The 17,220-nt window shown below is 48.1% G+C and overlaps 1 protein-coding gene across 5 annotated transcripts in view; it reads left to right on the forward strand.

The window, feature by feature from the left end:
- Window positions 1–17,220, forward strand: part of ARL13B (ADP ribosylation factor like GTPase 13B) — a 107,941-nt gene that overhangs the window by 72,124 nt on the left and 18,597 nt on the right. For all 5 annotated transcript variants that reach the window (XM_030204254.1, XM_030204255.1, XM_030204256.1 and 2 more), the window contains exons 7-8: window positions 597–714; window positions 2,590–2,818. In XM_030204254.1, the coding sequence (XP_030060114.1) occupies window positions 597–714; window positions 2,590–2,818 (347 nt within the window). The remainder of the gene's footprint in view (window positions 1–596; window positions 715–2,589; window positions 2,819–17,220) is intronic.

Here is a 17,220-nt window from a genome sequence, read left to right on the forward strand (position 1 = left end):
TCCTAAATAATTTGTGAGATGTTAGGAAGGAACACCATAAGGAGTAGACAAGAATTGAAAAATGGATCACTAGGGAACACTAGTAAGCTTTCCATTGGGTAAGAGGAATAGAATATTCATCTAATATTAGGTTTGATGAAATGAATAATACAAGTATATTTTTTTATGGAAGAACCTGGGTCTGTATTACAATTTGGTGCCAATACTGCGAGAGTGAGAAGAAAACATTGGTATTGCTTTTTTATAAATGGTTGTTTGTAAGTTTTAAACTGTAATGGCTGGAAGGGGTGAGGAAAAATGTGCTGCAAGTGCTTATGCCTCTGACCAACTTGTAGGTGCCAGTTCATTAGGTGATTATATCTGCAGCTGAAACTCCTGCAGTATTCATCTTGCAGAACAACCCATTTAAGCTTTTCCTTTCTACATTATCCAGTCACAACTTATTCATGACTAGGCCACTCCAAAAAGTGTGCTGCTCTAAAAGTAGCATTGGTGTGAGATCACTGTGTACTTCAAACATTTCAAGCATCAACAGTACTTTTTATGTTTCTGAATCTCATTTTTTTAATCAATTTTATGATTTGTCTTTTTAATAGAGAACAAAAAGAAAGAGAAGAAGCTGAAAGAGAAGGCAGAAACCCTCCAGAGGAATCTGAGCCTGAGCCGGTTATGATGGTCAATCCCTTCCAGCCTATATCTGCTGTAATACTAGAAGTACGAGAGTAGTTAATCATCCTAACTTCTGTGCATTGAGACAGTTTTCTTATTACAGTTGTCACTGTCCACATTGTTAAATCCCTCACAGACAGAGTGGGAGTAGCACACATTAGTGACTCCAACTTTTAGAACCTACAAAGCTTAAAATTAGATTCTTGTTTCCTTCCTTCTGTTCTTTTAGGATTTTGTAGTGTCTCATTTGACAGCAAATTTAGAATGTATAGCAATGAAATAGGAACAGCAAAGTTCCACATCAGTTTTCTAAGAGACTTCAACAATCCTGATGTAACTGGGTGATGTCATTCTGCAGATAGCAGGGAATCCTATATAATAATTCTCACCACCAACGTTCTAATGTGACTGCCTGTGTCCGTGGCTCCTGGAGTTGCTGAGCTAGGCTCCGTAGCCAGGCTGACGTCACAGCTGATTCCCAGGCAGGGGGAGGAGTAGGGAAACACGCGGAGCAAGTAGCAGGGAGCGGCGCATAAAACAACGACCCTCCTCTCCCCCTGCCCCCCCCTGCATCCACCCATGTCCTGCGACCCTCCTCTCCCCCTGCCCCCGCTGCAGCCACCCATGTCCAGCGACCCTCCCCTCCCCCTGCCCCCCCTCCAGCCACCCATGTCCAACAACCCTGCTCTCTCACTTGCCCCCCCTCCGGCCGCGAATTCTTCAGGGCAGGCAGGAAAGATCCCCGGTCCTGCTTGCCCGCTGCTGGCGCTGGCTCTGACCCTCTGTTGCCGGATCACTGTTCAAAATGGCCGCCGACACAAGGGCGGCCTCCAAGACTAAAGCAGAAGTCTTTGTGAGTCCGCCGTTGGAAGTCTTGGCGGCCATTTTGAACAGCGATCCGGCAATGGAGGAGGGCCAGCGCCAGCAGCAGGCAGGCAGGACCGGGGATCTTTCCTGCCTGCCCCGAAGAATTCGCTACACAACCTGGGTGGCTGGAGGGGGGGCAGGTGAGAGAGCAGGGTCGTTGGACATGGGTGGCTGGAAGGGGGGCAGGGGGAGGGGAGGTCGCTGGACATGAGTGGCTGCAGTGGGGGCAGAGGAAGAGGAGGGTCGCTGGACATGGATGGCTGGGAGGGGGCAGGGGAGAGGGAGGTGGGGAGGGGGGGCCTGAGGCCAGAGAGGTGGGGGTGGAAGGGGGTCCTCAGACCATTAAGAGGGGAGCCCTGTGAGGGGGGGTGGGGGCACACACTCACTCTCTGTCTCTCACATACACTCTCTCTGACACACTGTCTAACACACTCCATCTATCTGTCACACACACACAGTCTCACACACACAGACACTCTGTCTCTCACACACTCTCTCTCTCACACAAACACACACACACTCTGTCTCATTCTCTCTCTGACACACACACTCCATCTCTCACACACGCTGTCTCTCAAACATACACTCCGAGGAAAACCTTGCTAGCGCCCGTTTCATTTCTGACAGAAACGGGCCTTTTTTACTAGTAATATATATAATTGCATACACAAGGAATGTGAACTTTAGAGAAATGAGTTAGATTGATATAGCATCTGAAACGGGAATGAAAGCTTGAAAATGTATGTGCCGGTTGATGAATGATAAATTCTGTAAAAGTAGTTTCCAGGGATATTGTGAAAGATTCCTGCTGGATGAGACAGAAATTATTGTCTACACTAGAATACTTTGATGCACCATTGATGGCATAATTTAGGAGACTGTCATAACAGAGCAGGAAATACCAGACAAAAAAAATCTGTAAAATATAATACAAAAGAAAACCTGTTTTGTGAACGTCCCTGATAGGTTGTTTGATTTCCTGCCTGCTTGCTATAATTGTTTATTGTGGATTGTAGTACAGAAGTCATAGCTGCAATGCTTTCTCTCCATTAGAATGAAGAAAAAATTAAGGAGGCAGAGAAGAGGCAGAGTCTGCAGAATAAGCAAGAAGATGTCTCGATAGAACCTAAAAAAAAGGAGGAGAAAACAATGTCAGAAAGCCAAGAGAATAACAGCGAGAAAACAAATGAGAACTTACTGCTCGACACCTATAAAGCCGCACTTGCACAACAGCTGGAGCAAGAAGAAAGTGACCGGCCAAGCTCAGACCAGCAAATCTCAGGTAAGTACCTTCACCTGAAAAGACTGCCACAGCGTATGCTATGTTTTTGTCTCTATTATGTTATCCCTTAACTTCATGTACCAGTGTGGCTAGATGGCAAGAACCCAAATTTTGCTGTTGTACCCTTAAAGAACTTGGACCGGGTACTCAGGAGTTATATCCCAGCATTCCTTGAACCATTGACCTTCCAAGTTCCACTGAAGTGCTGCAGTCTTGCGCTGTTGCTCAGAATAAAACAAGTGGGGTATCAACAAAACAAACACTTTGTCACCCTCTGCAACCCCTCCGATTTGGGCCCCCTCCACCCCGGGACATTCTATCTAGCCCCTGGTCAGGCCAGCACCTCCTACACTGTATCAGGAAAGAAAAAAAAATAACTTGTTCCCAGAGGCCTGAAGAAATTGAATCAATCTAGCCTTAAGGGTCAGCATCCTATCTCCTAGCCCATAGCAAAGAACATAAATTGGATGAATCTAGGCAGCTAGAGGATGCCTCACCACATCCCATGGACGTACATCTGGGTGAGGACTCTTCACTCACTTTCCAGAAAAAAATCAATCCACACTCTACATCTCTTTGACAGCAGAGAGTAGTGCATTACTACTACTGCTGCTCGTTCAAAAAGTACATAAGATATGTTACAGCATTAGGGGTAAGGGTAATGAGATTTGATATACTGCCTTTCTTTGGTACAATCAAAGCGGTTTACATTTATTATATACAGGTACTTCTCTGTTCCTAGTGGGCTCACAGTCTAAGGTTTTGCTACTTCAAATAGTTTCAGCCTCACTGCACTCACTCTAGGGACCTCTCAAACCCTCCCTGTCCTACAGACCACTTATGTGCTCTATCTGGGACTCTCACACCCTCCCATAGTGGCTGGTAGTCCTCTGGATTTATTTGATGCATCATTCAGTGCCTACAATGGCCTTGTCCATATACAGTGCCCCTCATCACTGCACTGGAACCAGACAAACTGGTTGTCTCAACTATGTAGGCTCTGAGCCCATGCAGAAAGCAGAGACTTTGCAAGTACTAGGATCAGGGATGCAAACAGAAGCAGCATTCTGCTATACATTTCTTCAAACAATTCTCTAGGATCTGTCCCTCAGTGCCTTGGAGATTGCATAAAACAGACATGATTTTAATGCCATTAACACTTTGCAAGAATTGCTGCCATTGCAGCTCCATAGACTTTTCAGGACCTGCAAGTGATGATCTGGCAAAGACGGCACCCAGTCTAAGCACCGTCCAGGAGATTGGATCTCAAGTATAAAGGGCAGGTAGTGCAAGCTAACAAGCCTACGCAGCTCCCACCAGTCTGTGGTAGTGGAGGTTGCCCTTAAGAAAATGAAAACCTCTAAGCCCTTTATGGACATCCCACTGGGCAAGAACTCCAGGGCCCTAGATACAGTTGGGAAGAAAGTCTACCAGAGCTTAGTGTAAAACTTACAAATCACATTTCTTCAATAACTGATCCCTCAGTGTCCTCTTTTTAAGATGTCGGGCACCTCACTTAACCCTCCGTTACCCAGGTACAAAATTAGATAAATAACCATTCTTCACCCCAGGGCAGTGCTAAATGTTTTACGTACATTATACATTTTGTACTGCTACCACAGATGGCACTGGATGTTTTCCCCTGCAGGCACTGAATAAAAATGGTGGGGACCTTGAGAATGTTATGTACTTGTCCTGTGGTGCAGGGCATGATGGTGTGAGCTCATCTGGGCCGTTTTCAGCTTCATGGGCACCCTTGGATATACTTTTTTCTTTTCCTGGAAGATTTATATTACCACATTTTAAGACATAGTACATAAGTACATAAGTATTGCCATACTGAGAAAGACCAAAGGTCCATCGAGCCCAGCATCCTCTTTCCAACAGTAGCCAATCCAGGTCACAAATACCCGGCAAGATCCCCAAAATGTACAAAACATTTTATACTGCTTATCCCAGAAATAGTGGATTTTCCCCAAGTCCATTTAATAACGGTCTATGGACTTTTCCTTTAGGAAGCCGTCCAAACCTTTTTTAAGCACTATTGATGTGCTATACATTTTTTAAATGCCTTTAGGATTCCTTGGTCAGGGGTGTAGATATGTTGATTTTACATTAGACTTCTATGTTTACATAGTAATATAGTAAATGATGGCAGATAAAGACCTGAATGATCCATCCAGTCTGCCCAATAGTCACACTCTTTATCAAGTCATGATTAAACCAGCAATGAATGTGATATAGTTTGTAAATTTGTCGTAAGCTCTAGACTAGGAGTTCTCAACCTAATCCTCAGGACATCCAGCCAGTCAGGTTTTCAAGATATCCACAGTGAATATGCATGAGGTAAATTTGCATGCACTTACCTTCATTGTGTGCAAATCTATGGCATGCGTATTCATTTTGGTTATCCTGAAAACCTGACTGGCTAGGTGTGTACTGAGAACTGGGTTGAGAATCACTGCTCTGGACCTTTTGCCTAAAACGTCTATATTCCGACGTCCATGACTTTTCGAAAATGGTGCTGAATATCACCAATCGCTTTATGCCTGCAAATGCTTTCAACACTGTAGCTACTCACTGCCTCAATGTCAGCCAACACCAACATATGCACAGAGGCAGAGACCACAAGAAAGAAAGCAACTAGCTATGTTCACTGCCACAAACCAAAAAGTTGTCTGCAGTGTTTGATTACCTACCAGTGGGCAGGAAGCTGTAGTACTGCAGGAAAGCTTGGCAAGCCATCATCACAGACCATTGGGGGCTCAAGATTTTGAACCAAGTGTACAAGCTCATTTCCCATCAACAGCCCCTTCACCTGCCTCAAAACACTTCTACCACCACCTTCCCCAGCTAGGGACAAAGATATGATCCTTATTACAGGCCAAAGCAACTAAGAGGGGGCTGCTGCAGGAGAGGGGTCATGGCTTTCACTTAAGTGTTTTCTTATATCCAAAAAATCAGGGAGTCTGTGGCCCATATGTGATCTGAGTGCTCAGTCTGAATTAAAAAAAAAAAATTCTGAATGAACTTGTTGGCCATCATCATTCCAGTTCACCAAAACAATTGGTTGGTCTTGATGGATCTGAAGAATGAATACATATGATCCTGTACATACCATACACAGGAAGTACCGATTCACCATATCATCCTAACCACAGATGTGCCCATTTTTGGATGAGATATGCATCCACTCTTTTCCTCTTTCTGCACACAAGGCCTTTGGAGAGAACATCCTAATGGAGCTCAGAGCCTGCACCTAACGTTTCCAGGAACAGAAGCATTGCTTGCCACATTTTATCAGTTGGTCAAGCCAAGGTGACGTCTGACGTTTTATACCAGCTGGTAACCATTGCCCCTGATGCAGCCTGCATCTCTGGTGAAATATGGCCATGTAGGGCACAGAATGTTGAACTGCGAGCTTTTAATTTACAAATAAAGACTGTGTTTCTTACAAGGTCCTCCTCCTGGTTTTATCTTCCACATTGGATTTGGTAGACTGCCTGCCTTGTTGTCTTCTGACTTCAGACAAAACAGGAATTTTAGTTCATCTGCTCCAGGACACTAGCCAAGCAAAGATTGTAACACAATGCTTTCAGCACCAATTCCTCTCCTGTCCAAAAGATCATCCAGGATCAAGAACTTCTTTTGGCTCCTTTTTCACCATGACCGCTTTGGTTCCCATGATTCATACCCATAGCACAAGATGAACCTCTTCACTCAGAGTCCTGCATCCAAACCTTTAGTTGATATCATTGACTGCATGGATATTGAAAGGGAAATAATTTCCTCTCTGCCAGATTCTCAGAATATCTCCTGACCTTGAATGTCAGCTACCAGGAAATGTTAAAACATTGCAAATGAAAATGCTTTTCATACAGGTGTGCCCAGTCCCCCGGCTGTTAATTTACCTTTTATATCTTTCCAGCTTGGGTCTGCAGACTAACTCTGTACATCTGCATGTTTCTGCCATTGAAGCTTAGTGTGAGCTCTTGGATGGTGAAGCAGGGTCTATAGCTTCTCCTGATTTTATGAAAGGACTCCTCTATATGAAGCCACATGTCTAAAGTCCTCCACCAACCTAGGATCTTAATATTGTCTTAGCTAAGATGATGCTGAGCCCCTTTGAGTGTTTGGGCAAAGCAACACCCCAAACACCTCTCATGGAAGACTTTTTCTGGTAGCAGACATCTCAGTGAGACGAATCAGCAAATTACAGGTGTTTGTTCATTATCTCATACATCTAGTTCTTCCCTTAGAGTGGTGCTACATACTCAACCTAAATTCCTGCTAAAGGTCATATCAGAATTTCACCTCAACCATTACATTGTTCTCCTAGTCTCCCCCCCCCCCCCCCCCCCCCCCCCCCCCCACAGAGTCACACTGCCATCTGGGTAAAACTGCCCTGCACTCACTGAACTACAAGGGGGGGGCTTACTTTATGATTTGGAAGGTACTTGGAGCATCTAGAAGGGCTCTGTTGTTCATTTCCTTTACCCCAAACAATCCAGGTCTTTGTGTAACTAAGGCAATTCTTTCCTGCTGGATCTCAGAAGGTATTGACTTTTACTATGTAGAGCTAAGTATGTCCTCTCCAGGCCACATTCATGGGCCGATGATCAGAAGCAAACGCAAGCGCTAGAGGCTGTTAGCACCATACTGGCATCTGCGTTTGCTACCGCTCCATGATCAGAGCCCCCAAGCATGCGAAACCACGCTCGTGCACTCAATGCAACTAGCATGCAAATGCATGCAAAACAGGGCTCTTAGCGCTAGTAGCATTCAAATGCATTATCAACCTATTCATCCCCAATGATCAGCAACTAGCGCCCCAAAGATTGGTACGCTGGCCCCGGCAAACCCTACGCCAGCTTGGAGCTGGCGTTAGGGTTTGCAGGCCATTGGGGAGGAATGGTGAGCCCTGCATGCTAGCAGGCCTCCATTCCCCCCAATGCAGCAGCCCCCCACAGGAACCTTGACCTGACCGATGCCACCTCCCCCCAAGCGACAGGGCTGGAGATCCGATGGGTCTCCAGCCCTCCCCCCCCCCCCCCCCCCCTTACTCCCTCCAGCATTCCTGAGATGTCCCTGGCACTGGGGTCAATCATCCCACCCTCCTACCTTAAGTTGGAGGATGGAGGTGGCCTCTGGCACCACCTGGAAAATACCCAGCTTCCTCCTAATAGTTATAATGTCTCCAAATATCTGTAAAAGTATGAAAAATTATAAGAAATCCAAACAGAACTATTAAAAACCAAAATAGCAGTGAAGCATTGCTTCTCTGAAAAAAGTAGTTAAAAATGAGTCAATTCAAGGTACTTACATTGCAGCATTTCCTCGCCAATGGGCTGATGATCAGAAGGAAACGCAGGCGCTAGAGGCTATTAGCGCCATACTAGCACCTGCGTTTTCTACCACCCCATGATCAGAGCCCCCAAGCGAGTGAAACAACGCGCTCACAAGCTCTAAACGCAACTAGCATTCAAATGCATGCAAAACAGGGCTCTTATCGCAAGTAGCATGCAAATGCATGCTAAGCATATTCCTCCCCAGCGATCAGAGTTTTTTTTTTGTGGGGGGGGATGCTAGGGGGGACTAAAGGTCTGCCAGACCTCCAGCCCCTGTGTCGCTAGCTCGGGTGGGGGTTTGGTGGGGCACAGCCCAGACCAGTCAAACAAGTGCGGAAGGATAATCCTCCAGCATTTTACTCTATGATCAAAGATAATAGTGCACATAAATTTGCATGCTATTATCTGTGATCTTGGGGGTGGAAAAGCCGCCTGTTCTGTTCCAGTGCTATGTTTAGAGCTCTGTTTGGAACAGCATGGGGCTTTTGATCATCTGGGCACAATAGAGCAGATTCACCTTCTCACCAACAGCATTGAATCTGCTGAGTACTGCTGTGCACTGTTTATGTTCTGTGTGAGATCAAGGATCAGACTCTGCAGAAATCTTAAAAGCAATTTAATTTAAATTATCCAGATCAAACAAGGGTTATAATTAATAAATAATATCATTGCAAAGGTTGTTAATGTCTAAAATGTACAATTTAATGTAAAAAAAACTCACGAGAAAAGGGGGTTACCAAAAATTTTTAAAGGCAAAAACAATGTATGGATTGTGACTCTACACACTGTGTCCTGCTCCAAAATGTAATTTTTAAGCAAAAACACTGAAAAATCCATGAAAGAAGTTTGAATTTTTATGCGTTCCAGCAGCCATTTTGTTTTGCGTTTCAGTGATATCACAGGTTCTCCGAGGACAAGCAGGCTGCTTGTTCTCACGACTGGGTGACGTCCGCGGCAGCCCCCACCAACCGGAAGAAGCTTCGCGGGCGGTCCGCACGCAGGGCACGCCCACCGCGCATGCGCGGCCGTCTTCCCGCCCGTGGGCGAGCGTTCCCGCCAGTCTTTTCTTTTCCGCGCCTGGAGAGAGTCGTGCGACTGCCGCTCTCTCTCTTAGTCAGCCCCGGAAAACCGTCGCGTTGTTCGCGAATTCGTTTATTTTTTGTTTCTGTTGCCGCGCGCTCCAGTTTTTTCCTTTTTCATTTGAGAAAAAAAAAGAGAGCATGCGCTTTATTTTCCCTCGTTTTCTAGCGGGGGCGTTGCATTGCGGCCTTGTGGCCGCGCGGTCGATTATTTTTCGAGGTGTGATTTACCGCCACCATCGACGACTTTAACTTCGCCGACGCGATTTTTCCGTCGATGTCCTCGAAGGTCCCGAGTGGATTTAAGAAGTGTGGTCGGTGCGGCCGGCCTATCTCGCAGACCGACACCCACGCTTGGTGCCTCCAGTGCCTCGGGCCGGAGCACAATATCAAGTCGTGTTCTTTGTGTCTTGGTCTCCGGAAACGGACTCAGGTTGCGAGGCAAGTTCTTCGGGACCGTCTTTTTGGAACTTGCGCCGGCCCCTCGACGTCGACCTCGACGGCATCGGTATTGATGGCCGGTTCTTCGGTACCGGTATCGATGCCCGTGAAATCGGCACCGATGGCATCGACCCCAGGAGCACAGGTCCTGTCGGCCCGCCGGTCCTCCGGTGAGGGTAGGGGTGAGAGGCCGCGTGGGCAATCGGCCCCGGTCACTCCCTCGGCCCATGGCCCTCGGGACCGAACCCTGTCTGACCCGGTTCCTCGAGACCGAGGGGGATCGACCTCCTCCTCCTCCATTCCACCGGGCACCGATGACGGGCACCGCAAGAAATCTAAGAAGCACCGTCATCGGTCGCCTTCGAGGCATCCGGCTCTCGGTACCGGCGGCGAGGAGTCGACGCCGAAGCGTCCGCGTCGAGAGGAGAGATCCTCTTCGGTAGTGGAGGTACCGACTCGTCAGGGTCCCAGCACTTCGGTGCAGTCTCCTGGACCCGAGCAGCTTCCGGCACCGGCACCTCTACCGGCCCCCCCGTCTTTCCCGGCCTGGACGAGTGCCTCTGAGCCATCCTTCCGGGGATCCTGGAAGGGCTGATGCACCAGGCTGTGCCGGCGCCGGGGGTGCTTGCGCCCTCGGCGCCGTTGACTGTGGCGCCGGCGAGCTCTAGCCCGGTGCCGAGGCCGTCGACACCGCCACGCAGGTGGAGTCGACGTCGATGGAGGGAGCTTCGTCCCCGCCGGTGCGGGAGTCCACCGCTTGACGACACCGAGGCCTCGGTGCCTCGACGTCGAGCCGGGCCCGGTTAAGGACTCAGCTACATGAGCTTATGTCCGATACCGAGGAAGAGGCCTCGTGGGGGGAAGAGGAAGACCCCAGATATTTCTCCTCAGAGGAGTCTGCGGGTCTTCCCTCGGACCCCACGCCTTCACCAGAGAGGAAGCTCTCGCCTCCTGAGAGCCTCTCCTTTGCCTCCTTTGTAAGGGATATGTCTATTTGCATTCCCTTCCCCGTGGTCTCTGTGGATGAGCTGAGGGCTGAGATGCTCGAGGTCCTCGACTATCCATCACCACCTAGAGAGTCCTCCACGGTGCCGTTGCACAATGTCCTCAAAGAGACACTGCTTCGGAACTGGATGAGACCACTATCTAATCCCATCATTCCCAAGAAAGCAGAGTCCCAGTACAGAATTCACTCGGACCCAGAGTTAATGCGGCCCCAATTGCCCCATGACGGGAGTCTCGCACTCTGGACTCGTTTGGGAGGAAGGCCTACCAATCCTCCATGCTCGTGACCCGCATCCAGTCATACCAGCTCTATACGAGCATCCACATGCGGAACAATGTGAAGCAACTGGCGGACCTGGTCGATAAGCTCCCGCCGGAGCAGTCCAGGCCTTATCAGGAGGTGGTCAGGCAGCTGAAGGCGTGCAGAAAGTTCCTGTCCAGGGGTATCTATGACACCTGTGATGTGGCATCTCATGCTGCGGCCCAAGGTATAGTGATGCGCAGGCTCTCATGGCTGCGTGTCTCTGACCTGGACAACCGCACCCAGCAGAGACTGGCCGACGTCCCTTGCCGGGGGGATAATATTTTTGGTGAGAAGGTCGAGCAGCTGGTGGACCAACTGCACCAGCGGGAAACCGCTCTCGACAAGCTCTCCCACCGGGTGCCTTCAGCACCCACCTCAGCAGGTGGACGTTTTTCCCGGGCCCGGCAGGCTGTGCCCTATTCTTTTGCAAAGCGTAGGTACACCCAGCCGGCCCGAAGGCCTCGTCAGGCACAGGGACAGCCCCAGCGCGCTCGTTCTCGTCAACAGCATGCGCCTAAGCAGCCCCCTGCGCCTCCACAGCAAAAGCCGGGGACGGGCTTTTGACTGGATCCACGGGAACATAGCCGCCCTCAAAGTGTCCGTACCGGACGATCTGCCGGTCGGAGGGAGGTTAAAGTTTTTTCACCAAAGGTGGCCTCTCATAACCTCCGACCAGTGGGTTCTCCAAATAGTGTGGTGCGGATAGGCCCTGAATTTGGCCTCCCTGCCACCAAATTGTCCTCCGGGAGCTCAATCCTTCAGCTCCCATCACAAGCAGGTACTTGCAGAGGAACTCTCCGCCCTTCTCAGCGCCAATGCGGTCGAGCCCGTACCACCCGGGCAAGAAGGGCAGGGATTCTATTCCAGGTACTTCCTTGTGGAAAAGAAAACAGGGGGGATGCGTCCCATCCTAGACCTGAGAGGCCTGAACAAATTCCTGGTCAAAGAAAAGTTCAGGATGCTTTCCTTGGGCACCCTTCTGCCAATGATTCAGAAAAACGATTGGCTATGTTCCCTGGATTTAAAGGACGCATACACTCACATCCCGATACTGCCAGCTCACAGACAGTATCTCAGATTCAGCCTGGGCGCACGGCACTTTCAGTATTGTGTGCTGCCCTTTGGGCTCGCCTCTGCCCCACGAGTGTTTACAAAGTGTCTCGTGGTGGTAGCGGCGTACCTACGCAAACTGGGAGTGTACGTGTTATAAGTACATAAGTACATAAGTAGTGCCATACTGGGAAAGACCAAAGGTCCATCTAGCCCAGCATCCTGTCACCGACAGTGGCCAATCCAGGTCAAGGGCACCTGGCACGCTCCCCAAACGTAAAAACATTCCAGACAAGTTATACCTAAAAATGAGGAATTTTTCCAGTCCATTTAATAGCGGTCTATGGACTTGTCCTTTAGGAATCTATCTAACCCCTTTTTAAACTCCGTCAAGCTAACCGCCCGTACCACGTTCTCCGGCAATGAATTCCAGAGTCTAATTACACGTTGGGTGAAGAAAAATTTTCTCCGATTCGTTTTAAATTTACCACACTGTAGCTTCAACTCATGCCCTCTAGTCCTAGTATTTTTGGATAGCGTGAACAGTCGCTTCACATCCACCCGATCCATTCCACTCATTATTTTATACACTTCTATCATATCTCCCCTCAGCCGTCTCTTCTCCAAGCTGAAAAGCCCTAGCCTTCTCAGCCTCTCTTCATAGGAAAGTCGTCCCATCCCCACTATCATTTTCGTCGCCCTTCGCTGTACCTTTTCCAATTCTACTATATCTTTTTTGAGATACGGAGACCAGTACTGAACACAATACTCCAGGTGCGGTCGCACCATGGAGCGATACAACGGCATTATAACATCCGCACACCTGGACTCCATACCCTTCTTAATAACACCCATATCTCGACGATTGGCTGGTCAAGAGCACCTCGGAGGCAGGAGCCCTCCGGTCTATGCAGTGCACTATTCAACTTCTGGAGCTGCTGGTGTTTGTGATAAATTACCCAAAGTCCCATCTCCAGCCAACACAGTCTCTGGAATTCATAGGAGCTCTGCTGAATACCCAGACGGCTCAGGCCTTCCTTCCCGAAGCGAGGGCCAACAACCTCCTGTCCCTGGCTTCGCAGACCAGAGTGTCTCAGCAGGTCACAGCTCAGCAGATGTTGAGACTTCTGGGTCATATGGCCTCCACAGTTCATGTGACTCCCATGGCTCGTCTTCACATGAGATCTGCTCAATGGACCCTAGCTTCCCAGTGGTTTCAGGCCACCGGGAATCTAGAAGATGTCATCCGCCTCTCCACCAGTTGCCGCACTTCACTGCTCTGGTGGACTATCCGGACCAATTTGACCCTGGGACGTCCATTCCAAATTCCGCAGCCCACGAAAGTGCTGACGACGGATGCATCTCGCCTGGGGTGGGGAGCTCATGTCGATGGGCTTCACACCCAGGGTCTGTGGTCCCTCCAGGAAAAGGATCTGCAGATCAACCTCCTGGAGCTCCGAGCGATCTGGAACGCACTGCAGGCTTTCAGAGATGGGCTGTCCTACCAAATTATTCAAATTCGGACAGACAATCAGGTTGCAATGTATTACACCAACAAGCAGGGGGGCACCGGATCTCGCCCCTTGTGTCAGGAAGCCGTCGGCATGTGGCGTTGGGCTTGCCAGTTCGGCATGCTCCTCCAAGCCACATACCTGGCAGGTGTAAACAACAGTCTGGCTGACAGACTGAGCAGAGTCATGCAACCGCACGAGTGGTCGCTTCATTCCAGAGTGGTACGCAAGATCTTCCGAGAGTGGGGCACCCCCTCGGTGGACCTTTTCGCCTCTCAGACCAACCACAAGCTGCCTCTGTTCTGTTCCAGACTACAGGCACACGACAGGCTAGCGTCGGATGCCTTTCTCCTCCATTGGGGGACCGGCCTCCTGTATGCTTATCCTCCCATACCTTTGGTGGGGAAGACCTTACTGAAGCTCAAGCAAGACCACGGCACCATGATTCTGATAGCGCCCTTTTGGCCCCGTCAGATCTGGTTCCCTCTTCTTCTGGAGTTGTCCTCAGAAGAACCGTGGAGTGTTTTCCGACTCTCATCTCGCAGAACGACGGAGCGTTGCTGCACCCCAACCTTCAGTCCCTGGCTCTCACGGCCTGGATGTTGAGGGCGTAGACTTCACTGCGTTGGGTCTGTCTGAGGGTGTCTCCCATGTCTTGCTTGCCTCTAGGAAGGATTCCACTAAAAAGAGTTACTTTTTCAAGTGGAGGAGGTTTGTCGTTTGGTGTGAGAGCAAGGCCCTAGAACCTCGTTCTTGCCCTGCACAGAACCTGCTTGAATACCTTCTGCACTTATCAGAGTCTGGCCTCAAGACCAACTCAGTAAGGAATCACCTTAGTGCGATTAGTGCTTACCATTATCGTGTGGAAGGTAAAGCCATCTCTGGAGAGCCTTTAGTCGTTCGATTCATGAGAGGCTTGCTTTTGTCAAAGCCCCCTATCAAGCCTCCTACAGTGTCATGGGATCTCAACGTCGTCCTCACCCAGCTGATGAAACCTCCTTTTGAGCCACTGAATACCTGCCATCTGAAGTACTTGACCTGGAAGGTCATTTTCTTGGTGGCAGTTACTTCAGCTCGTAGGGTCAGTAAGCTTCAAGCCCTAGTAGCTCATGCTCCATATACCAAATTTCATCACAACAGAGTAGTGCTCCGCACCCACCCAAAGTTCCTGCCGAAGGTGGTGTCGGAGTTCCATCTTAACCAGTCAATTGTCTTGCCAACATTCTTCCCCAGGCCGCATACCCGCCCTGCTGAACGTCAGTTGCACACATTGGACTGCAAGAGAGCATTGGCCTTCTACTTGGAGCGGACACAGCCCCACAGACAGTCCGTCCAATTGTTTGTTTCTTTCGACCCTAACAGGCTAGGGGTCGCTGTCGGGAAACGCACCATCTCCAATTGGCTAGCAGATTGCATTTCCTTCACTTATGCCCAGGCTGGGCTGGCTCTTGAGGGTCATGTCACGGCTCATAGTGTTAGAGCCATGGCAGCGTCAGTGGCCCACTTGAAGTCAGCCACTATTGAAGAGATCTGCAAGGCTGCGACGTGGTCATCTGTCCACACATTCACATCACATTACTGCCTCCAGCAGGATACCCGACGCGATAGTCGGTTCGGGCAGTCGGTGCTGCAGAATCTGTTTGGGGTGTAAATCCAACTCCACCCTCCAGGACCCGCATTTATTCTGGTCAGGCTGCACTCTCAGTTAGTTGTTCTTCGTAGGTCAATTTCTGTTGTATCCTCGCCGTTGCGAGGTTCAATTGACCTGGGTTCTTGTTTTGAGTGAGCCTGAAAGCTAGGGATACCCCAGTCGTGAGAACAAGCAGCCTGCTTGTCCTCGGAGAAAGTGAATGATACATACCTGTAGCAGGTGTTCTCCGAGGATTGTTCTCACCTACCCTCCCTCCTCCCCTTTGGAGTTGCGTTTTCATCTTTTGCTTGTCATTCAACTGGCGGGAATGGTCGCGCATGGGCGGGAAGACGGCCGCGCATGCGCGGTGGGCGTGCCCTGCGTGCGGACCGCCCGCGAAGCTTCTTCCGGTTGGTGGGGGCTGCCGCGGACGTCACCCAGTCGTGAGAACAATCAGCCTGCTGTCCTCGGAGAACACCTGCTACAGGTATGTATCATTCACTTGTCATGAGCATGCAGACAAAACAGAGAACCTGAAAACATGAAGTATATAAAAATAACCTTGAAAAACAACTAATTAAAATGTAAGTGAGGATTAAAAATATTTAATATGCCCAAATGTCATACTGCTTGTAAAAAGTGTTTAAAATAGCCCAAAAGATGTAAACTGCATGAATAGAAAACATTTTGTATGTATAAAAACAGAGTACCTATTATACATAAAAATAAATATTTATTTAAAAAAAAAAAAAAAACAGAGATCTGATTTTGATTTAGTCCAAAAGGGACCACTGCTTTAAATCTAAAAATAAATTTTTGTTCTTTCTGTAACAAAATCTTATCCACATCTCCTCCCCTCCGATGACAGACAGTCTTGTGCAATACAGTAAATCTTAATTGGTCAAAATTGTGCCCTTTTTCCTGTATATGGTCCACTAATGGTTTTTCTGAGGCTTTTCTTTTAATGGCACTGTGATGCTCTATGTTACATTTATTAAATGCACAGCTTGTTTTACCTATGTGCAGTAGTTTGCAAGGGCATATAACAGCATAAACAATATGAGTGGTTTTGCAGTTAGAGTATTGTCTTTATTTGAATTTCTCACCAGTTTTGGGATGTTCAAAAACTTTCATCTTTGAATTAACATGACAAACTGACAGAGAGAGGCAAGGGTAATGTCCCCAAACAGGTGCAACCTTACGTGGAACTGGCAGAGCTGAAGCTGCTAATATATCCTTCAGGTTTTTGTTTCTTTTATAAGCAACCATGATTTTTTTGCCTTAAAAACCAGGTATATACTGAATGATAGACCAATTTTTTTTCACTATATTTAATAATCTCATGAGATAAATGATCATAAAGTATGCTTACAATTTTTTCAGAAGCCTTTTTCTGTTTAGTCTGTAAGAGGGTACTTTCATCCAGTTGTATAGCTTTAACATATCCTTCCTCAATACATTGTTTGGGGTACCCTCTCTCATAAAAGCTGGCAGCCATGTGTTTCGCTTGTTGATTCATGTCTTGCTTCTGAGAACAAATTCTATTCAATCTTAAAAATTGACTATAAGGTAAGTTGCATTTGAGAGGTTTATTATGGCAACTATTGTAATGTAAGAGCTTATTAACATCTGATGTTTTATGGTAAATGGTGATATTAAAACAACCATTTGTGAATAATATATTTATGTCTAAGAATGAAATCTCATGGTGATCATAGTTGATCTTAAATTTGAGATTGCTATCTTGGGAATTCAACCATCAATAAAATTCTAAAATTTTATTCTCTGTTCCTGTCCAAATCATAAAAACATTGTCAATGCGTACCAGCACCATAGTAAAATATAGGGGTCCTTTTACTAAGCTGCGTAAGCGTCTACGCGCGCCCAGGGTGTGCCAAGATGGAGTTACCGCCCAACTACCGCATGGCTCTTGTGGTAATTTCATTTTTGGCGTTTCCAATAAATTTATTTTCGGGCGCGCGTAGCAGATGCGCGCCAAGTGGCATGCACATAGGTCATTACCACCCAGTTACC

Source organism: Microcaecilia unicolor, chromosome 5 (assembly GCF_901765095.1).
Source record: "Microcaecilia unicolor chromosome 5, aMicUni1.1, whole genome shotgun sequence".
NCBI classification, from domain to species: domain Eukaryota; kingdom Metazoa; phylum Chordata; class Amphibia; order Gymnophiona; family Siphonopidae; genus Microcaecilia; species Microcaecilia unicolor.